This window comes from Neopsephotus bourkii, unplaced genomic scaffold (genome assembly GCF_033783945.1).
Source record: "Neopsephotus bourkii isolate Nb327-2 ecotype Australia unplaced genomic scaffold, CSIRO-AGI_Nbou_v1 NB_873, whole genome shotgun sequence".
Lineage (NCBI taxonomy): Eukaryota > Metazoa > Chordata > Aves > Psittaciformes > Psittacidae > Neopsephotus > Neopsephotus bourkii.
This window is the reverse complement of record NW_026901367.1, coordinates 2,602,881-2,628,848: the sequence shown is the minus strand read 5'-3', so window position 1 is coordinate 2,628,848 and position 25,968 is coordinate 2,602,881. Positions and strand designations below refer to the sequence as shown.

The 25,968-nt window shown below is 59.5% G+C and overlaps 1 protein-coding gene across 1 annotated transcript; it reads right to left on the bottom strand.

The window, feature by feature from the left end:
• Positions 1–1,268: 1,268 nt before the first annotated feature.
• On the bottom strand, positions 1,269–25,968 carry MERTK (MER proto-oncogene, tyrosine kinase). Its single transcript, XM_061356911.1, has 19 exons — positions 25,888–25,968; positions 21,833–22,184; positions 21,455–21,555; positions 21,089–21,262; positions 18,911–18,997; positions 17,744–17,859; positions 14,615–14,798; positions 14,346–14,497; positions 10,292–10,442; positions 8,750–8,903; positions 7,053–7,138; positions 6,872–6,967; positions 6,531–6,611; positions 6,181–6,273; positions 5,974–6,092; positions 5,498–5,607; positions 5,180–5,339; positions 3,956–4,092; positions 1,269–1,861 (listed from the first exon to the last, which is right to left on the bottom strand). Exons 1-19 carry the CDS (start codon positions 25,955–25,957, stop codon positions 1,420–1,422), a joined length of 2,865 nt encoding a protein of 954 aa, XP_061212895.1. The 5' UTR covers positions 25,958–25,968; the 3' UTR covers positions 1,269–1,419.

Genomic DNA, 25,968 nt, shown 5'->3' with positions numbered 1-25,968 from the left:
GCCGCTCCCGCCCCGCGCCGCGCCAGGAGGAGGCGCCTCCCCCGCCCCGGCCCGGCCCTGCCCGGGGATGCTGCGGGACCCCCGGGACCTCCCCGCGCATCCGGACACACGCGCGGCCCCCCCGCCCCGGTGCCCGTTTGGGGGGACCCAGGAAAGCCGCCGCAGCGCGGCCCGGGCGGGAGAGCGACGGCGGCTCCGGACGGGCCGGGAGCCCCTGCCCAGCCCCTGCAGCCCCACCTGCAGCCGCATCCCTCCCGCCCAGGTACCCCTTATCCCGCACCCTCAGCCCCTGCACCCCTTCCTTCCCAGCCCGGCATCCTCTCCCGAGCCCCTGCAGCCCCATTTCCAGCTCCTGCATCCGCACCTCCAACTCGACACCCCCATTTCCAGTCGCTGCACCCCCTTCTCCACCCCTGCACCCCTTTCCCAGCCCCTGCATCCCGCACCTCCAACTCGACTCCCCCCTTCCCAGCCCCTGCAGCCCTTTCCCAGCCCGGCACCGCGTTCCCCAGCGCTTCACACTCCTCGCCAGCCCCTGCACCCCCATTTCCACCCCCTGCACCCCCATTTCCACCCCCTGCACCCGTTCGCATCCCCGCTCCCCGCGGCAGAGGCAGCGGCAGCCGCACCGGGCGGAGCGCGGGGTCCCGGCTCCATCTGCTGGGCACGGCGCGGTGCCGGGTGCTGCAGAACAGCCCCTGCTATGGGAAGAGCCGAAACGTCCCCAGCAAGGGGAAGGGGCAGCGGGGAAGGGCCGGGCCACGCAGGGCGGCTCCGCACCCCCCTCGGGCTCCCCTTTCCCATCGTTGCAATAGCACCGACGGTTTCCAGCAGGGTGGGACAGGGCAGTTCATGGGTGCCCACCGTGTGCTCCCACCCCTCAGCACCCTCCAGCCCCGCTGTGGACGGGTCAGCGGCTGCCCCTTCCCTGTGAGCCGTGGGGAGCTCGGGTACCAGAGCCGCTCACTACAGACAAGCAGCTACAGCGTTTACTGCCCTCATCTCATCAGGGGCTGCAGGGACAGGCCAGGGGGAATGGCTTGAACCTGCCTGAGGGGAGACTGAGCTGAGCTCTTAGGCAGAAGCTCTTCCCTGTGAGGGTGCTGAGGCGCTGGCACAGGGTGCCCAGAGAAGCTGTGGCTGCCCCATCCCTGGCAGTGCTCAAGGCCAGGTTGGACACAGGGGCTTGGAGCAAGCTGCTCCAGTGGAAGGGGTCCCTGCCATGGCAGGGGTTGGAGCTGGAGGAGCTTTGATGCCCCTTCAACCCAACCGAGTCTGGGGTTCTGTGACTCCAATCGCAATCCCCCGGCCCAGCCTCCTCCATGAAAACCATGCAGGAGATGATCTATAAAACAGACTCGTGTTTATTCACACACACCCTGGGTCCCGTTCCTGGATGCCACCCTCACCCCGCTCCCTTCACAGCAGCACCCCAGAGTCCCCCCCGCAGCCGGCGGGCAGGGGGCTGCCCTGTGCCCACGCCGAGCCGGGCCCCCCGGGCAGCAATGGGACATAGGAGTCCTCCCCGGGGCCAGCGAGCGGCTCCTCCAGGACGTACCTGGTGCCGCAGGGCTCCCGCTGCTGGTGATGCACATCCACAGCCACCAGCGCCGCCTCCGCGCCGGGGGAGCCGGGCTCCGACCCGTCCCCGGCCTCCAGGTCCGAGTCCGCTTGGGGGAAGCCCGAGTCCTGCGTGGAGTCCGGGCTGTCCCCGGGCAGGCCGGTGTTGATGTAGATGGCGGCCCCGGGGCTCCGCAGGGCCGGCAGGTTTTCCAGCAGCTTCTCCAGGTGAGCCTTCAGCTGCGGGAACGAGGGGCGGGCGGCGGGGTCGGCTCTCCAGCACGCAGACATGATGTCATAGCTGGGAATGGGAGAGGAGAGCGGTTACCGGGGGGATGCTGCCGGGTGCAGGGGTAGGGATGTACGGGGCTTATCCCCGATGGCGATCCGAACTGGGCAAGCCCTGAGCTGCTCTGCATTAAACAGGACTTGGGGTGCTGGGAGATGGAAGCTCCCCATGACCCGGCTTCAGTGAGCGCTTGAGCCCAGAACCCCCCATGTGCTGGGTGCACCCCCAGAGCGTGAGCAGCAGCTCAGGGAGGGGATCCTGCCCCTCTGCTGTGCTCTGGGGAGCCCCCCCTGCAGCCCTGTGTGCAGTGCTGGGGTCCTCAATGTGAGGACATGGAACTGTTGGAGCAAGTCCAGAGGAGGCCATGAGGATGCTCAGGGGCTGCAGCACCTCCTGTATGGAGCCAGGCTGAGAACATTGGGGCTGCTCAGCCTGGAGAAGAGAAGCTGCGTGGAGACCTCAGAGCAGCTTCCAGTGTCTGAAGGGGGCCTATAGGGATGCTGGAGAGGGACTCTTCATCAGGGCCTGTAGTGATAGGACAAGGGGAATGGCTTGAACCTGCCCGAGGGGAGACTGAGCTGAGCTCTTAGGCAGAAGCTCTTCCCTGTGAGGGTGCTGAGGCCCTGGCACAGGGTGCCCAGAGAAGCTGTGGCTGCCCTATCCCAAGCTGGATGCTGGGACACACTGGGAGCTCCCAGTGCTGGGCACAAGGTTTCTCCACAGCTTCCTTTAGGGACAGGGGCCTTTCAGGAACACTGCAACCCCAGCACCTTTGCCTGTTGACCTGTTCCATTTGCAGCTCACAGCCCTGGGTGGGGGGGATGAAACATCCCCGGCTTCAATGGCACCAATGAAAGCCTGGGATAAACCCCTCTGTGAGCGGCTCAGGCGTGCCCTGTTCTGAGCTCTCCGCGCTTTCCCCTTCCCGATCCGAGGGTTTAGGCACTGCCGGGGCTGCCCAAGCAGAGGCACGGCGGTGGCTCAGGGAAGAGCCAAGACCTGGCCTAGGGGATCGTGAAGAGTCCGCTTCCGAGCACCGACTGCAGAGGGCGGTGCGCCCGTCCCGCAGCGCCAGCGCGGTGACACTACTGCAAACCCAGCCCGTCCTCCCGCCCGCTGGGACCGCTGCCTGCACCGAAGGGGCTTTTCCCTCCCTTCCCTGCTCTACATCTGCCTTCCCTTTGGGACAGGAATCGGGAGGTTCATGCAAACATTAAGGGGTTTGAAGGTTTCGTTTCTGTGATACTTTTGAGTTTAAAGGTGTCCCACACCTCTGCGTGCTCTCATAAGCATCCTGCTGTGCACCCCACAAGGAACAAAAGGATAAACCCTTGCCATCTGGTGTTAAATCCAGGCTTCAGTGCCAGTTATTTCTGAGGGCTCTGGGAGAAATGGAGGGGGGGAGGCGGAATGTGACCCCCTCCCTGGTGCAAACCCATCTCACTCCCCTCGGAGAGGCAGGTTCGCAGCACTGGGATGCTGGCTCGGTTTTCCTTGCTCTGTGTTCACAGTATCCCAGTATGTTAGAGATTGGAAGGGACCTCAAGAGCTCATCCAGTCCAATCCCCCTGCCGGAGCAGGAACACCTAGATAAGGTTACACAGGAACGTGTCCAGGTGGGCCTTGAATGTCTCCAGAGGAGACTCCACAGCCTCCCTGGGCAGCCTGTTCCAGTGTTCCGTCACCCTCACTGAGAAGAAGTTTCTTCTCAGGTTTAAGTGGAACCTCTTGTGCTCCAGTTTGTACCCATTGCCCCTTGTCCTTTCATTGTTTGCCACTGAGAAGAGCCTGGCTCCATCCTCGGGACACTCCCCCTTTATATATTTATATACACTAATAAGGTCACCCCTCAGTCTCCTCTTCTCCAAACTATAGAGACCCAGCTCCCTCAGCCTCTCCTCATAAGGGAGATGCTCCACTGCGCCCTTTTAGGCCCATTCAGTGCCAAGCCACAAACCCCAGCGCAGTCGCTGTGTGCTCAAGGAAAGGACATCAGCAACCAAGAGGCACCAACAGCAGCCAGAGCAGGCAGGGCAGCTGAGGACCAGCGATGCCCAGGTCACCTGCAGGGGGGTGCCACAGCCAGGAAGGGGGTGCAGGACTCACAGCTCATCCAAGCAGTCCTCGGGCTTCTTGAGGCGCTGCCCATGCAGGAGGTACTCGTAGATCTCGTGGTTCTGCACCCCTGGGTAGGGCGTCTTGCCCCGCGTGGCGATCTCCCACATGGTGACGCCGAATGCCCACTGCCAGGACAAAGGGAGAACACGCTGAGGGGAGGCTGCCAGGAGGGATGAATGCAGCTTTTCATGGGGAAAGGTCAGTGCCCAGCGTCCACGGGGCCGGAGCACAATGCTGGGGGTTGTCAGGCCAGCCCTGCCCTCCCCACCATGGGCACCGCGAGGCAATGGCACCGAAGAGGCGAGCGGCCCACTCGGGAAACCTGCTCCAGGAGGCAGGGAAAGGTCAGTGTGTGCTGCTGCCAACAGCTGCCCACTCCTCTGCTTTGTGCTTCCAGTGTACAACAGGGAGCATCCTGCACATGGGCCACAACAACCCCCTGCAGTGCTCCAGGCTGAAAGCTGCCCATGGAACAGGAGCTGGGGGTGCTGAGGGATGGAGCTGAACATGAGCAGCTTGTGCCCAGGCAGCCAGGAAGCCCCCAGCATCCTGGCCTGTACCAGCACCAGTGCGGCAGCAGGGCCAGGGCAGGGATTGTGCCCCTGTGCTGGGCACTGGTGAGGCTGCACCTCGGATCCTGTGCTCAGCTCTGGGCCCCTCACTGCAAGAGAGACATTGAGGGGCTGGAGCGGGGACAGAGAAGGGAATGGAGCTGGAGCAGGGCCTGGAGCACAGGGGTGATGGGGAAGGGCTGAGGGACCTGGGGGGTTCAGATGGAGAAGAGAAGGCTCAGGGGGGACCTGATGGCTGCCTCCAACTGCCTGACAGGAGGATGGAGCCAGGAGGGGCTGGGCTCTGCTCCCAAGGAACAAGGGATGGGACAAGAGGAACCGGCCTCAAGCTGCACCAGGGCAGGGTTAGATGGAGCTGAGGAACAATTCCTGCCCCAGAGGGTGCTCAGGCATTGGAACAGGCTGCCCAGGGCAGGGCTGCAGGCACCGGCCCTGCAAGTGTTCACACCCCGTGGAGACGAGGCCTCAGTGCCATGGGTTAGGGGTGGCCTTGGCAGTGCTGGGGTAAGGGTTGGACTGGGTGAGCTCAAAGGGCTTTTCCAACCCAGTTGATGCTGTGTCTCTATAAGGTGCAGGGAGGGTGGACAACTCCAGCCAGGGCCCAGTCCCCAGCTCCGGCTGCCCATCCCCATGGCCCTACCACATCACTCTTGGTGGTGTAGACGCGGTCAGCCAGGGACTCGATGGCGATCCACTTCACCGGCATCTTGGCTATCCGGCCCTGCCGGTAGTAGTCCCCACTGTAGATCTTCTTGGACAGCCCGAAGTCTGCCACGCACACTGTCATGTCATCCCGCAGCCTGTCATGGGGAAATGGTCATAGGATAGGGAAGTTTGATGTGCCAGCATCCAAAGCAGAACCCAGAGCCCTTTACCCACATCCCTGCAGCCCGGGGGAGGCTCTAGTGCAAGAAGCCCAGTGGTGCTTGGTTCATCTGCCCAGGACAAACACACTCACATGCAGTTCCGAGCTGCCAAATCCCTGTGGAGGAAGTGCCGAGTGCTCAGGTACTCCATCCCCAGGGCAATGTCCACCATGAACTTCACCAGCGTCTGCAGGGGCACAAACTGGGAAGGGAAAGCGCTGCATCAGCAAGAGCCAAAGAGAAGCTGCGCTTCCCCCTCATTTGGCCTTGGGGAGACCACATCTGGAGGCTGTGCCCCATTTGGGGCTCCTCAGCAGGGGAAGGAGCTGTTGGAGCAAGCCCATCAGCACAGGGCTGGAGATGGTGCACGAGGAGCTGGCTTCTTCAGCCTGGAGAAGGGAAGGGGAGAATCCCATGGGATTTTGCGGGGCTGGATCCCACCCCTTCCACCGGACACAGCAGGAAGCAGGGCTACAGCCAAGCCCTCTTCTGTGCTCACAAGCAGAGGCAGATTTGTCCCACTTTGCCCCCCACAGACAGGGGGCCCCCTGCTCCCCGTGCTCCTTACCTGGGGGGCCATCTCCAGCCTGGAGCGCAGCAGGAAGCTGTGCAGGTCCCCGTACTTCATGAAGGGCAGAATCACCATGGGCCTGGGCACCTGCTGGGAGCTCAGCTCCATGCACACGCCTGCAGAACGCAGACAGGTTGCACAGGTCCATGGGGAAAGGCGCCCGGTCCAGCTCCTCATCCCAAATCCCACATGGAAGGGCCGTACCTAGGAGCTTGATGACATTGGGATGGTTGAAGTCCTTCATGCACGCTGCTTCGCTGAGGAACTCTTCTATCTCCCTGTGGGAGAAGTTATCCACTGGGAAGCAGAGAAGAAGAAGGAGGTTTAAAACCCCAAGAGGTTTAACACCCAGAATCATTGCTGCCATCTCCCTCCACAGCACAGCTCCTCCGTGGGTCAGGGGAAGGGGCCACAGGGGTGCCTCATCCTTGGCTGGCTGCTATGGCAGAGGCCACCATCCCCACAGAACGGTGCCAGGATGCAGAGAGAGCACCTGAGATGGGTACCAGCACACCAGCACCCACAGGTTCTGTGAGGCCAGGGGGATGACTTACACTTCATGGTCTTCACAGCCACCTTCAGCGGGGTGCCTTCAGGCTGGCTGAGACGTCCCTCCATCACCGACCCGAACTCCCCTGCACATGGGAAAGAAGCCAGCCCTTTATCCCAAACCCAAAGCCCTGCCTTTCAGGGCACCACTGAAGGTCTGAAATGGTCCAAGATGGAGCCCTCATCCCAAAGGGAACATGGGATGCTTGTGTCCATCAGTGGCAGAAGGACGTGAACCCAGGGGTGCTGGAACTTGAGCCACCCTCTCCCCGCATCCCCAGGCCTGCAGCTGGTGGAGGCCCCAGTGCCAGCCCCCTAACCCCAGCATCCCAGCCCCAGCACTCACCCTCTCCCAGCACCTTCCCCAGGCTGAGGGCGTTCCTGTCCACCACCACATCCTGCAGCTTCTGCTGGAGCTCGCTGCTGACACCCAGGCTGCCCACTGTGGGAGAGAACAGGGGCTCAGCTCCCCTCCTGCTGCTGGGGCGGCCCCAGTAAGCCCCTTGCGGGGCCAGGGATGCACTCACGGGTCAGCTCCACGGCTCTGCGGCAATAGGACTTCTTGGCTCTGTAGCTCACGACCAGCATGGAGTCCTTCCTGCTGAACGCGGTCCTGGGGGGACAAAACCAGACCCCATGGGCACGTGTGGCTGCTTCAGCCCAGTGAAGGAGGCTCTGCTGCGGGCAGGGGCAGCCCCAGCACTGCCAGGGCCCTGCTGTCAGAGGAGGAGACGCACATTTGTAGAACCATGGAATGGGTTGGGGTGAAGGGGCCTGAAGCTCCTCCAGCCCCACGGGCAGGGACCCCTTCCACTGGAGCAGCTTGCTCCAAGCCCCTGTGTCCAACCTGGCCTGAGCACTGCCAGGGATGGGGCAGCCACAGCTTCTCTGGGCACCCTGTGCCAGCGCCTCAGCACCCTCACAGGGAAGAGCTTCTGCCTAAGAGCTCAGCTCAGTCTCCCCTCGGGCAGGTTCAAGCCATTCCCCTTGGCCTGGCCCTACAGGCCCTTGTCCCAAGCCCCTCTCCAGCTTTCCTGCAGCCCCTTTAGGCACGGGGAGGCCCAAACAGCAGCAGCCTCTCACCAAGCAGCAGCCCTGCATCCTCAGAGCTGTTCTCCTCTCTTTCCTTTCCCTCCTCCTGGAGCAGTGCCATCGCTTACAGTGCCCCAGGACCACAGGCACTGGATAAACAAGGCTGATGTGTTGAGCAGTGAGTCACAGGGGGCTGGGGAGGAAACGGGACACTCACTCCCTCCTCAGAGCGCAGCCTGCACCAGCAGGAACAGGTGCCCACATCTGCAGCCTCCTACAGTGACCTCTTCCCTTGCTCAGTGCACAGCTCCAGCCCGTCCATGCCCTCTGCTAGCATCTGCAACCCCATCCCACAGCAAACCTAAAGGGAGCTTCACACCACGGCCCCAGGACAGTGGTGATGGATGGGCTCTCTGCTGGGAGATGCTGTGGTGTGGGGCTGAGCAGACACCCAGCTCCAGGAACTAAACCACAGTGGATGCTGAAGAGCTCCCAGGGAGGCAGCATCTCAAGTAAAGAGCAACAGATGCTGCACCAAGCAGGAAAGGGGTTGTTAGATACAGCCAAATTCCACAGTGGGATGGGGTGATGCCGTGGGAGGTGAGCACAGGTCGATTCCAGCTCAAGAAACCCTCCTTACTGAGGTGATGCTCTCCCACAGGAGGTAACTATTGCAGTTCCCCTTTGGCAGAAGACACCCACGGGATGGCACTTACAAGGCACGCTGCCAGCACCACAACTGTGTAACAAACCCCATAGCAGTGAGCAGCACTGGCTGCCTGCAGCAGAAACCAGCCCTTGTGTGATCCAGCAGCAGACCCTGGGCCTGGCCATCAGCCCATGGCGTGTGAGGAGGCAGGAGGGGTTCCTCTGGGACACAGCCCACAGGATAGGGCACAGCTCTGCTCCCTCATCTCGGTGTCAAGATGCTGAGGCCACCCTTCCCATGCCCAGGTGCACAAGTTCACTTCCCTTTAGACACAGGACTGGTGAGTGAAAGGTGAACTGCTGGGCTATGGAGGGCAGGGGAAGTACCAAAAGACACCGAGTCCCTCACCACAGGCATTACAAATGCCATCTGTGGCAACAGCATCAGCACCGGAGACAGGAACCTTGTCCCTGAGCCACCCACCCTGCCCCTTGTGCCCTGCCCAGCTCAGGCACCTCTGGAGCTGTGTTCCCATTGCCTTACCCATACTTTGTCTCCACACATCTCTTCTGGATGACCACGGACAAGCAGAGGAGGATCCCAACAGCGACTGTCCCGCAGATAAAGCCCAGGGCTATGATAAAGGAGTCGGCATTCCCGGAGGCTGGAGTCGAAGAGGGGGCTGTGGTTATTAATCCTAAGGAAATATCCCATTAATGGAGCTGGCTCAGCCTGCAGCACACAGGGCCTGGGGGAGGATTTCCCAGGGGTGAAACCCAGTGGAGCCCAACCGGTTACATGGGAGAAGGGGGCACAAGGACCAACAGGTTACATGGGAGAAGGGGGCACAAGGACCAACAGGTTACATGGGAGAAGGGGGCACAAGGACCAACAGGTTACATGGGAGAAGGGGGCACAAGGACCAACAGGTTACATGGGAGAAGGGGACGAGGACCAACAGGTTACATGGGAGAAGGAGGCACAAGGACCAACAGGTTACATGGGAGAAGGGGGCACAAGGACCAACAGGTTACATGGGAGAAGGGGGCACAAGGACCAACAGGTTACATGGGAGAAGGGGGCACAAGGACCAACAGGTTACATGGGAGAAGGGGGCACAAGGACCAACAGGTTACATGGGAGAAGGGGGCACAAGGACCAACAGGTTACATGGGAGAAGGGGGCACAAGGACCAACAGGTTACATGGGAGAAGGGGGCACAAGGACCAACAGGTTACATGGGAGAAGGGGCACAAGGACCAACAGGTTACATGGGAGAAGGGGGCACAAGGACCAACAGGTTACATGGGAGAAGGGGGCACAAGGACCAACAGGTTACATGGGAGAAGGGGGCACAAGGACCAACAGGTTACATGGGAGAAGGGGGCACAAGGACCAACAGGTTACATGGGAGAAGGGGGCACAAGGACCAACAGGTTACATGGGAGAAGGGGCACAAGGACCAACTGGTTACATGGGAGAAGGGGGCACAAGGACCAACAGGTTACATGGGAGAAGAGGGCACAAGGACCAACAGGTTACATGGGAGAAGGGGGCACAAGGACCAACCGGTTACATGGGAGAAGGGGGCACAAGGACCAACAGGTTACATGGGAGAAGGGGGCACAAGGACCAACAGGTTACATGGGAGAAGGGGGCACAGGACCAACAGGTTACATGGGAGAAGGGGGCACAAGGACCAACAGGTTACATGGGAGAAGGGGGCACAAGGACAAACCGGTTACATGGGAGAAGGGGGCACAAGGACCAACAGGTTACATGGGAGAAGGGGGCACAAGGACCAACAGGTTACATGGGAGAAGGGGGCACAAGGACCAACAGGTTACATGGGAGAAGGGGGCACAAGGACCAACAGGTTACATGGGAGAAGAGGGCACAAGGACCAAGGCTGGATGTGGAGAGCAAGACCAGAGCATGCAGGTCCCAGGTTCTTGACTGGGTGACACAGAAAGCATCCGAAGGAGGATGGATGGGTACCAACTGCATCGGCCAGGCAAGGAAAGCACGCCCTGCATCCCTTCCCCCCACCATGCCCCCACACAGACAGGGATGGGGTCTCCTTACCGCTGCCAGGGATGAAGACCTCCACGGGGGTGCTGAAGGGCCCCACTCCCCCTTTGGTGACGGCAGCCACCCGCACGGCGCAGGTGGCGTTGGTGGCCAGCACGGGCAGGGTAACGCTGCTGGCGTTGTGCGGGGCTTCCGCGGAGCCGTTCTGCGGGAGAGAGCAGGGGAGGAGCCTGAGCAGGGGGAGGCAGAGCTGGGGATGCACGGAGCACAGCCCCCGGGTCCGGCTCCTGCCTGGCTCCGGTGCCGTGAGCCCAGAGGAAGCGCAGCACCAAGCTATTGCTGGAGGAGAACAGCTCTGCCTGAGCCGGATGGGATCTGAACGGGGCTGAGCAGCATTTCCCATCCAAACCCGGTGCCACTGCTGCTCTTTGCTTGGCAGCAGCAGCAGCACCAGCAGCCTGGGCCAGGAAAGAGGCAGGAAAGCGATCTCACAAGGAAGGGGAAAAGCTCTTCATGCACTGCTGGTAACACGGAGCCTGGAGGAGAGAAGCTGCGTGGAGACCTCAGAGCAGCTTCCAGTGTCTGAAGGGGGCTACAAGGATGCTGGGGAGGGACTCTTCATTAGGGACTGTAGTGATAGGACAAGGGGAATGGCTTGAACCTGCCCGAGGGGAGACTGAGCTGAGCTCTTAGGCAGAAGCTCTTCCCTGTGAGGGTGCTGAGGCGCTGGCACAGGGTGCCCAGAGAAGCTGTGGCTGCCCCATCCCTGGCAGTGCTCAAGGCCAGGTTGGACACAGGGGCTTGGAGCAAGCTGCTCCAGTGGAAGGGGTCCCTGCCCATGGCAGGGGTTGGAGCTGGAGGAGCTTTAAGCTCCCTTCCAACCCAAACCACTCTGGGATTCTATGATTCTATGCTTTCAGCTCCAGCACCCCTGCTTTGATCAAGTGCCCGGCCACAGCAAGTTAATCTTAGGGCAGGTATTTCCTGACTGTACTTTTTGTGTCAAGCTAACAGCATTGCCAGTGATCAGGGTGTGCTTCCTTGCCTGGCACCATGGCAGGAGGCAGCATGCCCGTGGCACAGACCTTTCTCCTTGCTAGAAACACAACTGAGTCTTTCCCTGCAAGTTCCCTGTTGTTTCCTGGCCTTCCTCAACACACAAAGTGCTGATGCTGATGCTGCTGCTCTCCACAGGCCTCCAGCTGCAAAACAGCTGCACATCTGGCAGGCTGCTGTGGCCAGCACAGCCCAGCTCCTTACCCTGGCTGAGCATCACAGGCTGAGCAAAAGGAGCAGCCAAGGGGGATCAGTGGGCAAGAAGGAGGGAATCAGAGCTGCTCAGAGGGAAACAGCTTCTGCTCCTGGTCAGACAGAAGCCACAGAGGTGGATGTGACATACTCCAGGCACAGGAGTGGGTCTGCACCATGGGGCAGCGATGTGAGCTGGTACCTGCTGCAGCCTCCCCTCTCACTCCTGCTGTTCTTCTACTTCACATTCACAGCATCCTTCAGTGGATACCTATATCCTGTGCTCAGCTCTGGGCCCCTCACTCCAAGAGAGACATTGAGGGGCTGGAGCGGGGCCAGAGAAGGGAATGGAGCTGGTGCAGGGCCTGGAGCACAGGGGTGATGGGGAAGGGCTGAGGGACCTGGGGGGTTCAGATGGAGAAGAGAAGGCTCAGGGGGGACCTGATGGCTGCCTCCAACTGCCTGACAGGAGGATGGAGCCAGGAGGGGCTGGGCTCTGCTCCCAAGGAACAAGGGATGGGACAAGAGGAACCGGCCTCAAGCTGCACCAGGGCAGGTTTAGATGGAGCTGAGGAACAATTCCTGCCCCAGAGGGTGCTCAGGCATTGGAACAGGCTGCCCAGGGCAGGGCTGCAGGCACCGGCCCTGCAAGTGTTCACACCCCGTGGAGACGAGGCCTCAGTGCCATGGGTTAGGGGTGGCCTTGGCAGTGCTGGGTGAGCTTAAAGGGCTTTTCCAACCTGGCTGAGTCTGTGAGATCCTTTCCCTCCCAGCAGCCAGAAACGGACCAGGATCCATTCCCATCCCAGGCGTCCCTGTTGTGTCATGTGAGGACAGAGCCCAGCTGCTATCACCCAGGCTGTGGAGCGCAGAGCACACAGCCCTTCCTGCAGGACACAAGTGCCCAGCTCCATGTTTGTCATGAGCCTGGCCGTGGTGGAGGAATTCCTTCACGTCCCAGCTCTCCAGCCTTGGCTCAGAGCAGAGCTGCTGCTTTCAGAGGGAAGTGGACCAACTTCTTGGCTTTGGAGCTGGTGTGCAGCAGGAGAGGCCTGCAGATGGCCCTGCTGACACAGAAATGCAGGAACCCCTGGGCTCTTCAACCGGTTACTCTGGGGCATTTCATAGGAAGTCAAGGGCTTTATTCCTGAGACATCAGAGCTGCCCTCGATAGCAAACCTGCTGCTCGTGGGCCTCAGGCTGCCTGCTCATGGGCACCTGGGGGTGTGGGAGAACACATGGTGCTGTGCACAGAGGTTATGGCACGGGCTCCACTCTTAACCCTGGCAGCCCTCGCATCCAGCCCTGCCCTCGCCTGGCCCTGACCCACACCTCCACCTCCTGCCAAAACGAGTCCACAACAACCACAACTGCTTCCTCCTGCCTGCAAAGAGCCGGGGTCTCTCCCACAGGCACCTCCCACTGAAGTCACCCCCTTTGGAGCATCCAAAAAGCCGTTCCTTGATGAGGAAGCCAGCAGAAAGCCCAGCCCATAAGCACCTGAGTGGTGAGTGCCCCATCCCTGGCAGTGCTCAAGGCCAGGTTTGGAGCAAGCTGCTCCAGTGGAAGGGGTCCCTGCCTGTGGCAGGGGTTGGAGCTGGAGGAGCTTTAAGCTCCCTCCCAACACAAACCATTCCATGATGCTCTGATGCTACGACTGGGGCAATGCATAGAACCCAACAACAACAACAACAACAGAGTCACTCTCCCAGGGCTTAAAGGGCAAGGCCTTTTTTGTGCTTTCTGCTCCAGAGAAGACAAATATGTCAGCAATTTCTATTCCATGCTGGTCACAAGACCGCAGCACGGCTCCCCGCCTGGATCCAATCTGGATGTATACATGCTCCTTTCAGAGCAGAAAAGGAGAACAGAAAATGCAGCATCCTACAAAACCCAGGGGTGAGTCATTTGTTCCACAGCCGGTTCAGGCCCTCAGTGCCTCGCTGTGCTTTCAGCCTGGGACAAAGGAATCCCAGCACCGGGGCTACAGCTCTGCAGTTATCCAGGGGCTCCCAACCACTGGTGGATTCCTGGGCTTATCTCAGCTGATTTTGCCCAGTGGATAAGCCAGGACTGCCCAAGAGGTCAAGCCAACCTCCACCTAGCAAATTCCTAAAGGCTACTTCCCGAATCCTAGGAAAAGCAAGCAGGGATGTGCCAGAGGACTTCATAACCTCCCAGGGAAGTCCCCACACCCAAAATGCTCCCTGAGCTTTGAACCTCTGTGCCATGGGGTTGCAGATGAGTTAATGCATGGGATAGGAATTGTGCTGAGGCGCTGGCACAGGGTGCCCAGAGAAGCTGTGGCTGCCCCATCCCTGGCAGTGCTCAAGGCCAGGTTGGACACAGGGGCTTGGAGCAAGCTGCTCCAGTGGAAGGGGTCCCTGCCCGTGGCAGGGATTGGAACTGGATGAGCCTTAAGGTCCCTTCAACCCAACCCATTCCATGATTCTATCATCCCCACCAGAATAAGGAACAACTCAAACCCAGGGAACAAACTCTCCCAAACACCTTGTGATTGACTCCATTGCTGGAAGTGCCAAGAGATGCTGGCAAACCTCAAACAGCACTCCAAAAGCTGTACTGAAGGCTGTCAACAGCAGGAAGAGCATCTCACTTCTAGTTCAGAGAGTAAACCTCTTGTCTCCCTCATGCACAGCTGCTTATTGACAATATTAACCACCTAGGGCATTACCAGGCTTACATTAGCATGCAAGAGAGAAGCCACTTGTTAAAGAAGCCCAGATGGAAGCACAAGACAGTAGACAAATAAGCTCAGACAGAAAGCACCAGGACCAAACCGGACATCCCTGCTTGATGCCTGCTGGGATTTTAAGCCCTCATTTCCAGGGTGACTTACCAGCCCCTTGGAGTTCTGCCACCTGTACCAGATGTGATAGCCCTGCAGCTCCCCATGGATCCTCTCCAGGGGCGGCTTCACCCATCGGATCTGCAGGGAGGAGCTGGATGCATTGAATGACACCGTGACATTCAGTGGTGGGGTGGTTGGAGCTGCAGGAATCAAAGGGAAACGAGGTGAGGGGAGCTGGTGGATGGGTGCAGGGACATGGTAGGCTGATGGAAAGGGAGCACAGGGTTTTCCTACAGCCTCCACTACTCACTTCCTACCTCCCTCGGTAGTGCTGCCGGTTATCCACGGGCTGAACGCCGACCAACCGACCTCATTCCTGCAGGAAACACTGATGTTGTAGTGTGCCATGGGCTCCAGGTGCTGGATGTGATACACGTGGGGAGGCACCGCCGTGGTGAGCAGCACCAGTGAGACATTGCCCCGGGGAACAGCTTCCTCCACCTGAATTGAACAAGCAGCCACAAACAGGGATTAGTCAGCAGCAACCTGCAGGGTGAGAGCCTGGCAGGGGTTCCACAGCTGTAAACAGGATCCAGAGCCTGCTTCCCCTCCAGACAGCAGCAGGGCCTTGCTCCTGAAGGCTGCCTTGTGTCTGTAGCTGGTGGCAGCCATCTACAGGGCCTAGGGTGAGGGCTCCGACACACACGGTGCAAGAAGAGCTGCAGTGGGGACATGGCAGAGATGTGAAATGCCATCACTGCGGAAGGAAGAGGGAAAAGGAAGAGCAAAGCTGTTTCTTGTGGCACCTCGGAACATCACCATGCAGAGAGTCCCAAACAGACACAAGGAAACCCTTTTTGTGCCGGGCAGCATCAGACCTCAGGCCTTATCACGTCAGATGGTGCAGGGCTAACCACTGATGTCAGCAGACTCCAGCACCCATGAGGTCAATGCACTAAAACCAAGTCACGCTCTTCACACAAAGGGAAACTGCTCTCTCCTAAAAGGCACCCATGTAGCTACCCACACAGCCCTTGCAGCCCTCTGAAAGCCTCTCATTCCATGGGAAGCACCATGAGAGGGGCCTGCCAGCGGGAGGAAAGAGGGAAGAGCATGAATGAAGACACCAGCATGAGACAGTAAACTGGGAAGGCAACCCACAGGATGTGTTGCAGCATGAGCCACGAGCAGTACAGTCCCGTTAAGAGCCTCAATGCATGGGTTTGGGGTGGCAGGAGACCTGTTCTCCTGCTTAAGCAACACAAGTATCCCCCTCCAGGGTGGCCTCAGCATCAACACCAGCAGTCTTTCCCAGCCAGAAGAGAATGGCCTGCAGGCTCCTAAGGCTGAGAAAGTCTCCAGCCATCAGCAGATGCTTTGAATGAGCAGAGCAGTGCGCAGGCTGCTCCTCAGGAACGGGCTGTTCTTACCATCGAGCCCAGCTCAGCTTCCTCGGCCCTCAGCTGCTCTCCTGAAGGTGAAAAACGCACCAAATCCATGGGGTTTTTAAACTCAGGCTTTCTGCAAACTTCCCCAGAGCAGCCCTGAGGAGAAGGACCTGGGGGTGCTGGTTGCTGAGGAGCTGAACATGAGCTGGCTTCAGGGTGCACTGGAGCCCAGAACCCTGCTGTGTGCTGGGCTGCATCAAAAGCAGCGTGAGCAGCAGGGCAAAGGAGGGGATCCTGCCCCTCTGCTCTGCTCTGGTGAGACCCCACTTGCAGCACTGGGTGCAGTGATGGGGTCCTCGGCATAAGGAGGACATGGAGCTGTTGGAGCAAGTCCAGAGGAGGCCATGAGGATGCTCAGGGGACTGGATGGAGCCAGGCTGAGAAAGCTGGGGCTGTTCAGCCTGGAGAAGAGAAGCTGCGTGGAGACCTCAGAGCAGCTTCCAGTGTCTGAAGGGGGCCTATAGGGATGCTGGGGAGGGACTCTTCATTAGGGACTGTAGTGACAGGACAAGGGGTGATGGGTTCAGACTGAAACAGGGGAAGCTCAGGTCAGATCTTAGGCAGAAGCTCTTCCCTGTGAGGGTGCTGAGGCGCTGGCACAGGGTGCCCAGAGAAGCTGTGGCTGCCCCATCCCTGGCAGTGCTCAAGGCCAGGTTGGACACAGGGGCTTGGAGCAAGCTGCTCCAGTGGAAGGGGTCCCTGCCTGTGGCAGGGGTTGGAGCTGGATGATCTTAAGGCTCTTTCCAACCCAAACCATTCTATGAAGTGCACGTGTGGCACCACCAGCTCCCTTTCAAGCTCAGGAAGGAGTCACTCGGGCTGTGGGCCATGCTGCCCAAGCGAGGGGATTATCAAAGGGCACAGCAGCAAAAAGGCTTAGTCACAGCTGTGTTTTTGCCAGAACTTCTGTCCTGTTTTCCATTTGGAAAGGCTATTTCCTAACGACAGACCGTGAACGTTAAGTCATAGGAAATTCCTTGGCTCTCCACCCCGCTTCCCAAGCCCCAGCAGCGGACATGGTGCTAATATTAGCTCTGGTACCTTTCTGTAACTCCTTTCACTTTTACCTGCCTTCAAACACGGCCTCTCTGCAGGCACTATCTCAGCTGGAGTGTGGGTTGGCCAGTACAGAACACACATCCCCAGGGGAGGAAGCAGTGGGTTTGGACTGTGAAAGCAGCCATGTCAAACAGAGCAGGTGGGACCTGCTTGCAGGGCAGATGGCATTCCCTGCCTTGTCCAGAGGACAGGCTTAGCCCCTTCCCAGGACCTGCAAGGAGTGGAGAGCCAAGAGAAACTCCATCTCCAGACCCCTGCTAGAAGGTTGGGAATGGTTTGAGCAGGAGGTAAAAGCAGGGACAAGCAGGTGCCTGCAGCAATTCAAGGCTTACAAAGACTTCTCAAGAGCTACTTGGAGCCGTTCTGGGCATCTCTCCATGAAGAGTGATGACAAACTGGCCCAAGGGGACAGATTCTCATGGTTCACTATTGCACAGCTCACATGGGCTCTTCCAGGCAGGCAGCTTGCCTTTTGTGTCACCCCATTCAACCTCTCTGCTCCTGGGACAAAAACCTGCTTCCTGCTCCCTGCATCAGTCTCTCTGTGAGACCCCTTGCACCAACTGCCTCCCTCCCAGCAGGCAGAGCAAAACCACTTTCTGTGAGCAGACACCACCAAGCTGGTGTCCAGCAGCTCCTTCCAACCCTCCTGTCCATCCCAGTGGTGCTCCGGCTGCCCCAGCTCCCAGTGCCTGGGCACTACTTGGACTCCTCAATATCATGCCACCACGAATCAATCCCCAGCCGCTCGGAGCACAGGGCAGCATGGGCCAGCAGGGCCAGGTTCCCCTTTCAAAGCACCTGGGAAAGCCCAACTCAGTTTGTGCAACCCAAAAACCTGGTCAGATCCATGTGGTTCAGGCCAAACACTGCTGTCCAGCTGCCTCAAGGCCTGTGTGTAAGGGGGGCTGCAGGGTAAGGAGGGTTCTGGATGCTCACCTTGACTCTGCAGCTGTTGAAGGCAGAGAAGGCATCAAAGCCTGGCACCCAGGATATCAGGATACCATGGCCTGTTCTGTTGAGGACATCCACGCGGAGGGGTGCGGATGGTATTCCTGCAGGGAATCACAGAACCATGGAATCAGCCAGGTGGGAAAACCCCTTTAAGCTCACCCAGTCCAACCATTGCCCAGCACTGCCAAGGCCACCCCTAACCCATGGCACTGAGGCCTCGTCTCCACGGGGTGTGAACACTTGCAGGGCCGGTGCCTGCAGCCCTGCCCTGGGCAGCCTGTTCCAATGCCTGAGCACCCTCTGGGGCAGGAATTGTTCCTCAGCTCCATCTAACCCTGCCCTGGTGCAGCTTGAGGCCGGTTCCTCTTGTCCCATCCCTTGTTCCTTGGGAGCAGAGCCCAGCCCCTCCTGGCTCCATCCTCCTGTCAGGCAGTTGGAGGCAGCCATCAGGTCCCCCTGAGCCTTCTCTTCTCCATCTGAACCCCCAGGTCCCTCAGCCAAGAAGAGCCACAAGCAGTCAGCGGGAGGCCTGAGCCCAACCATGGCACATCTGGCTCAGACCAACTGTGTGTGAGCTCAAGTCCTCACTGCAGCCACAGCAGCAGCCTCCAGCAGTGTGCTGCAGATGTTTAACACCACTGGGCAGGGAAGCACAGAACTACTTGACTCTTTTGCCCATGTTCTGTATTTATGCGCTGAAACAGCACTCGGGGTTGCTTAGAAGCAATGACATATTTTGGGGAACACCTTCCTCACATTGCCAGAGCGGCCTTCATCAAGAATGTCAGGAATTTCCATTGTTTCCTATGGAAAACTGTGAGCACGCCCTGGTTCTGAAGGAAGGAAAAGAGTGATACAGCCCTTCCGAAACCAGCTCTGGCGCTCACAGTTCTGCTTTCAAACGTGCTCTTTGATGCTTCCTCCCACAGTGGTGATAGTGGGATGAGGGAACCACACGGGGTGACCATGGTACTATGTGCATCCCACTTGATATTAAATAGAGGTTTAGAATGGGGGAGGAAATAAGTATTGGAGTCAATACAAGCATCTCCTTCAGCTTATGTAGAATGGGTGCTTGGGAGCGTGGAGACCAGGCCAGCTCCTGCTTGGACACACGTGCTCTGGTAAAGCAAGCATCACGTTGTCTCTTACCTTTGACATTGACCAGCCCTGGGCTGGATGCGGTCAGTCCTTTCCTGTTGTGAGCCTCACAGCTGAACAGTGTTGCTTCAGTGAGACCTGCAGAGGGAAAACATGGACCTGTTTAGTGACCCTGACCAAAATAACAGAACCATGGAACCGTGGAATGGTTTGGGTTCCACTGGAGCAGCTTGCTCCAAGCCCCTGTGTCCAACCTGGCCTTGAGCACTGCCAGGGATGGGGCAGCCACAGCTTCTCTGGGCACCCTGTGCCAGCGCCTCAGCACCCTCACAGGGAAGAGCTTCTGCCTAAGAGCTCAGCTCAGTCTCCCCTCAGGCAGGTTCAAGCCATTCCCCTTGGCCTGTCCCTACAGGCCCTTGTCCCAAGCCCCTCTCCAGCTTTCCTGCAGCCCCTTTAGGCACTGGAGCTGCTCTCAGGTCTCCCCTTCAGGAGCCTTCTCTTCTCCAGGCTGCCCCAGCCCAGCTCTCTCAGCCTGGCTCCAGAGCAGAGCTGCTCCAGCCCTCGCAGCATCTCCATGGCCTCCTCTGGCCTCGCTCCAACAGCTCCAGGTCCCTCTTGTGCTGCTGCCCCAGAGCTGGATCAGGGCTGCAGGGGGGGTTTCCCCAGAGCACAGCAGAGGGGCAGGATCCCTGAGCTGCTGCTCCCACTCTGGGGGTGCACCCAGCACACAGGTCCTGGTCACACCAATTCACCTGCTGTCCCCTGCAGCTTCCTCTCCTGCACTGCTGCTGCATTTTCACCCAGCAACACAAAGGACCTTTCATCTCCCACTGATCTCTTCCCTCTGTGGCACTTGTGCAGTGCTGGGGGTGACCTAGGACCAGCTCAGCACCATCCCCAGTGCAGGCACACACATGGCATCGCGGCAGGACTGGATGCTCCTGTGGCCCCATTGCACAACTCCTGAGTAAGCACTTGCTCTGTGTGTGCAAAAAGGGAAAGGCAGAAAGCAGAAGGTCCCAGCAGCACAGCTGGGATCAGATGACTTAATGCTCTTCCAAGATTGCTCAAATGTCCCAGCTGATAACGGGGTTTGGGGGGGCACTGGGAATACCCCAGTGTGCAGAGCTGCTTGTTTCCCCTGGGGTGCTGGCATGGCCTGTGGGAGGTTACCCCGGGCAGCAGCAGTGCTCAGGATTGTTGTCCCATGCAAAGGACTTTGTTAGAGGTGCAGGGTTCCCCCCTCGGGCACACTGGGGGTGCAGGGGTACCCCTTTGGGCACAGCGATGCGCTGGGCATGGCAAGTGTTTGCTCACAGCAGCAGCAGTGGCTTTTACTGGCAGAGCTCCTGGCCAGGAGGGGACTCTGCAAATGACCCAGCTTAGCCTGTGCCAGCGGATGCAGGACCATCCAAGGGGAATGAGTCACTGCTTCCGGCTTTCACTGCCTTTTAAAGCCTGTCTCTGGCGGCCAGGACGAGCCGGGTACAGTCTGGGTGCTAATGAGACAGTGGCCTTCTCCTAGGAGCACATCCCAAAATCCCTACAGCAAATCCGGGATGGGGTCTTTGCCACACAAAGGACTTTTCTCCCTGTGCTCCACCAGGCTGCAGGGGCCATCCCAAGGTCTCCCAGAGGCATTAAGAGGGGACCACCAGTAAGGCAGCTCGTAGAGCAGCAGTGCATACACTGGAATGGTCAGAGGCTGATGAAAAATCTGCTTCTCTCTTAGGAAGGAGCAGTCTGAGTGTCCTGCCCTTCCAAGGAGGAAATCCCTGCTAGCAGCCAAAGGGGGTCGGATGGGGGTTCCTGCCCCCAGCTCATCCCACACAGAGTGGTCCCAGGGCTACTGGACAAGCAGCACAGACAGTGCTGGGCAGAGCTGTGCTCCCAGTGCTGAGGGCAGAGCAGGACCAGGCTGGGACTCCCTTGCTGCAAACTGGTCCTTCTGTGGTAGCTCTTCTGCAAAGCTGGACCCATATCCCACTGTACACAACGTGACAGCCACACTTCATGCCAGGTTATCCATGCTGAGCTTCCCAGCCAGCCACCAGCAAGGCACCGTGCAGCACAAAACCAGAGCAGGCTGCAAGGCCTGGTGACAGCAGGGGGAACACAGCCCCTGCCAACAGGAGCGTGAGGCCAAGGGGATGGGCTGCAGGATGCACAGGATCCCAGCCTGCCCTTCCCTGCAGCCACACAGAGGTGTCCCCGCTGGGCACGGCTCACCTGGCACCACAAGGACCGATGGGGAGATGTGGGGCTTCTCATTGACTCGGATGTTGTTGCGAAACCAGTAGATCTCCACAGGCTCCGGGGGGCCCACGGCCTGGCACGTCAGGTTGAAGGGGCTGTTCCTGGTGACGTTCAGCTTCTCAGGCTGCCGGATGAAGTGTGGGAGCCCTGCACAGGCACAGAGAAGCAGCAGATTGAGAGAGGTTGGCAACAACCCCAAAGCGTGCTGCCTAGGGTGGTGAAACCAGCCCGTTCCCAGCCAGGATCCCCCTTTCCTGGAGGCCAGCCCCCGGGTCATGGTCCCCAGAGCTGTCACTCAGCCAGGGCGCAGTGCTGCAGCATGGCCCCGCTGCCCCTCACCTTCCAGCTGCACCGAGATGGGATCCGACACCACCTCCATGCCGGAGATGTTGAGCTTGCAGACGTAGGAGCCGTTATCCGAGCGCTGGGCGGCAACGATGCTGCCAGAGAGAGCAGAGAGCAGGGCTCTGGTGGGGAGCCTGGTCCCACACACAGCCCCCAAGGAGGACACAGCAAACTGACAACCTTGGGGGGGAGTCAGTAACAACCACCCCATAACACACACCTAGCAGAAGCAGGGCTTGCAAACCCAGGCTTTAAGGGGCTAAGGAGAGCCTGCCCATTGTAACCCCCAGTCCCAAGCCCCTGCTGGTTGTCTCCCCCAGTGCTCCTGGCATCCCTGCTCCCCATGTGCACAGGAAGGACGGCACTGGTTACCTGAAGGTGGAGGTCATTGCCACCTCCTCCTCATCAGAGATCTCAAAGTGGCTGGTGGCGATGCGGTCCAGCACGTGCAGCTCCCTCCCGTCCTTCCATAAGGAGATGCCCGGAGCATCCGGCCTGAGCAGCGGCTGCGGGACTCTGATGGAGCAGTTAAAGGTGATGTCCTTGTGCTCGTTGATCACGATGTGTCTCACCGTGGGGTTAAACCTGATCTGCCCCAGGGAGCTGGCCGAGGGCTCCTGGGGCTGCTCCGGGCTCCAGTGGCCGGCGGTGGTCACGCTTTGCTTGGGCTGGTGGGGCTCTGCTGACAGCGATGGCTTCAGAGCGGCCCCCTGGTCAGCAGCATCTGCAAGAGGAGACCTGGGGTTTGTGACCAGCAGGCAGCGAGTGCAGAGCCCCCCCACTTCCAGTCAGAGTTAAAGGCAGCTCATTGCCAGATGCTCCAGAAGTTCCCAATCCCTGAGAGCTCTAAGAGGCCCAGGGGGGAACATGGAGCAGGAGCTGTCCCAAGACCATGGCCATGCAGCACCTCCAAAAAACCCCCTTTCTAAAGCAAACAGGAGCAGCCCAGAGTGAAGGAAGTGCTCAGCTCCTTCTCTTCTAGCAGGGGAGAGGCAGGAGCTATTCCTGCTGCATCCCACCGCCAGGGCTGGAATACAGAGGGATCCCTGGCAGGAGGAATTTGGGACTTTACTCCAGTGAACCCCTTTTGGGGCCTCATCCCCAGCACGTTCAGCTGGAGCAGAGGCAGTCCCAGCAGGGGTCTTGCTGATTCGAGGCTCTTTGCCGGTGGTGCTGCTGCCTTCCCAGCACAGGGTGAGCTGCTCTGAGTGGGGAGATGCTCTCAGAGGCACCACAAGTGCTTTTCCTAAGCAAAATGCCCCCAAGGAGCTGTTTTTCTAGGGCACACGGTTGCCAATGTGAAAGGGAAGCCTTCAGGCAGCGTGCAGGGGCCGGCCCCTCTTTAGTGCTGTTCTCCGGGGTCTTTTCCCAAACGTTTTCCCCAAGGGAAGGCTATTTACCAGCTCCTTGAAGGCTTCCTGCCCCTGCTTACAGATGACGGAGCACACCCAGCCCTCTAACAGCGTTTTCCCCACCCCAGCCACAAACAAAACCAAGAGCAGCTCGATACAGAACAGTTCCCCCCCATATAAACCAATTCCCCCCAGTAAAGCTGTGTCTCTTTGAGGAGCTCCAGTGAATATATCACAAGGAGCTTTCCCTACGGCATTTCCAAGCCTCCCAAAGCTCTCCCATGCGCACAGAGAGCCCGGCCGAGTGGGAAACCTCCCTTGCTGCTCCCAGCAAGCACAGGCACGGTGCCAGGCAGGAACTGCAGCTCCAGTCGTTTACCTCTTCCAAAACCCACCCCCATCATTCCCAGTTCCAAAGGCAGAAAGCACAGCCTCCCTCTTTAACCCGGGTTTGGCGCAGTTTGGTTGGAGGCAGGTCCCAGTCCAACATCAAACACCGAGTTTCTACAGCTACGTCACTGCTGTTGTGAGGAATGGGGCAGGAGCCTGCGTGCTCTGCCCCGAGCCAAGAAACACACGCTCGTTTTGAGGCTGGGTATGTGCCTTTGCTAAATTGCTCCCTATTTTTAACCCTCCCAAAACGCTGCTTCTAGACAGGAATGCGGGAAGGGTTCTGAGCGCTGCCGGGGGCAGGGAGGCTCAAGGCTCCCCCTGGCTCAAACCCCAAACAATGGGTTTCCCTTTCAGACCCTAAGCCTTCCCAACCTGCTTCCTAAGCTTCACCATCCCAACACAAACAACAGCCATGTGACTGCTGCGAACCCAAGCCGACTGCCATCGGGATACCGGCTCTCAAACAGCTCCAGAAAGGGTGGCCACAGGCAAACAAGTGAGCGACCCCCAAATCCCCTCCCCTTCCTTCGCCATTCCCAGAGGAGAAGCCATGCTCAAACTGGTGTGTTTGTGCTCCCGGAGCAGTTCCCCCCGCATGGACCCCTGGCTGGGGAGGACACGGATGTGTGCTGGCTGTCCCTGCCCTTGGCACGCACTCTGCCTGCTCCAGGATGATCCCTGCTCCAAGCTGAAAGGCAAAGAGAACCTCAGCCTCCTTCTCTGCCCCGATGGAGTGGGAAGGTGGTGGTTGCTAGCCCGGGAATGAAATACTTTCCTCTGTGACTCATGTGATGACAGGAATTCTTCACATCCAACGCTGTCTTCGGGTACCCCTTCCACCCCCAGCTGCTCGGATGTGCCTGTCTCCATGGCACCTTCACGGGGGTTTGCCCCATGTCACAAGGCACCTTTGCCTGTGCCCAGAGGCTGGCTCCCAAAGCCCACACTGCAGCAAGGAGCTGAAAGCCCCGGTGCCTGCCACACAGCAGCAGCTCCCCTCGCCTACCGCAGCCTGGCCCGAGGCAAGAGCTGGAATGGGAACAAACCCGCTTGCAAGTCCAGTGCTGCTCGCTCCAAACACCTGGAACCACAGGGAAAGCAAAGCACCGGCAAAGGCACGGTGCTCTGTGCAGCCTGGCTGCTCCTACATTGGCGATAGCCTGGAAAAGGGTGTTCCAACCAGCAGGGTGCCTGCTGTTAGAGGTGAGATACCTTACTGGGGGTGAAAAACAAAGAGCGGCACGTATCAGGACTGGAACAACAAGCCCTGCTGCTGCAGTGGCAGTCAGGAGGCTGTTAGAAAACACCCAGGTCTGCCAAGCAGCTCCCTTCATCCCTAGCCCTGGGTTTCCCACTGCTGGAAGTAATTCACCTGCTGGCAACTGATTCCTGTTGAGCGTGTCGGCAGGGACAGGGCAGGAGGAGTGAGGAGCCCCTGCCTGCGGGTTTCCTGCCTCCCCGTTCCTTGGGAGCCGTGAGAAGTGGATTCCACCGGGGCTGACTCCAAAGAGACTCCCAGGGGTTCCAACACCTTCTGTGTAAACCTGTCCAGGACTCCCGGTTAAATCCACAGCGAGTTCCCCTCACTGCCCAAAGCAAACACATCCATAGGACCCCAGCTTGGTTTGGGTTAGAAGGGACCTCAAAGCTCCTCCAGCTCCAACCCCTGCCACGGGCAGGGACCCCTTCCACTGGAGCAGCTTGCTCCAAGCCCCTGTGTCCAACCTGGCCTTGAGCACTGCCAGGGATGGGGCAGCCACAGCTTCTCTGGGCACCCTGTGCCAGCGCCTCAGCACCCTCACAGGGAAGAGCTTCTGCCTAAGAGCTCAGCTCAGTCTCCCCTCGGGCAGGTTCAAGCCATTCCCCTTGCCCTGTCCCTACAGGCCCTTGTCCCAAGCCCCTCTCCAGGTTTCCTGCAGCCCCTTTAGGCACTGGAGCTGCTCTCAGGTCTCCCCTTCAGGAGCCTTCTCTTCTCCAGGCTGCCCCAGCCCAGCTCTCTCAGCCTGGCTCCAGAGCAGAGCTGCTCCAGCCCTCGCAGCATCTCCATGGCCTCCTCTCAAGCAAGTCCTCTCCTCCTCTGTGGACTCACTCAAGCAGCTCCTGCCTTCCCTGTTAAACCCTGTTAAACACACACCGAGCCCAAGCCCCCACTCAGCATCCCTGAGTGTGGGCTACAGATCCCCACCAGCTCCCGAACATCAGTCAGCCCTGACGACAGCACACTTTAAACCCCAAACCTCCATTCACCCCTTTGCATTTGTTTTAGCCGGTAACAAGCCCGTGGAGCCGCAGAGCCAGCAGCCAGCCCCCCGCAGAGCATCCCTGTGCCCCGAACCGCTGCCTTCCCCGCTGATGCCTCCCAGCGCCGGTTCGCTAACGGCACAGAGCCCAGCCCCGCCGGTGTGGGGCGGCGTGCGGCCGTGTCCCAGCAGGCAGGGGCTCAGCACAGCGCAGAGCCGCGGCCGGGACCGCGGGACCCGCTCCGTGCGGGGCTGGCCGCGATGCTCAGCCGCCGGTAACCCGCAGCAAAGCCGCTGCTGCGCTTCGCCCCGCTCCGGATGGGGGCACGGGGCACAGCCCGGCTGATGTGGGGGCATCGACGCCACAGCGGCCGGCAGAGCGCTGCCCGTGCCCATCCCGACACCCCCCGGACCCGGGACCCCCCCGGCTCCCCGCACTCACCGGCCCCACCGCGGGGGGGGCGCAGGGCCGCCAGCAGCGCCCAGAGCAGCGCCCACCGCCCCGCGCCCATCGCCCGCCGCC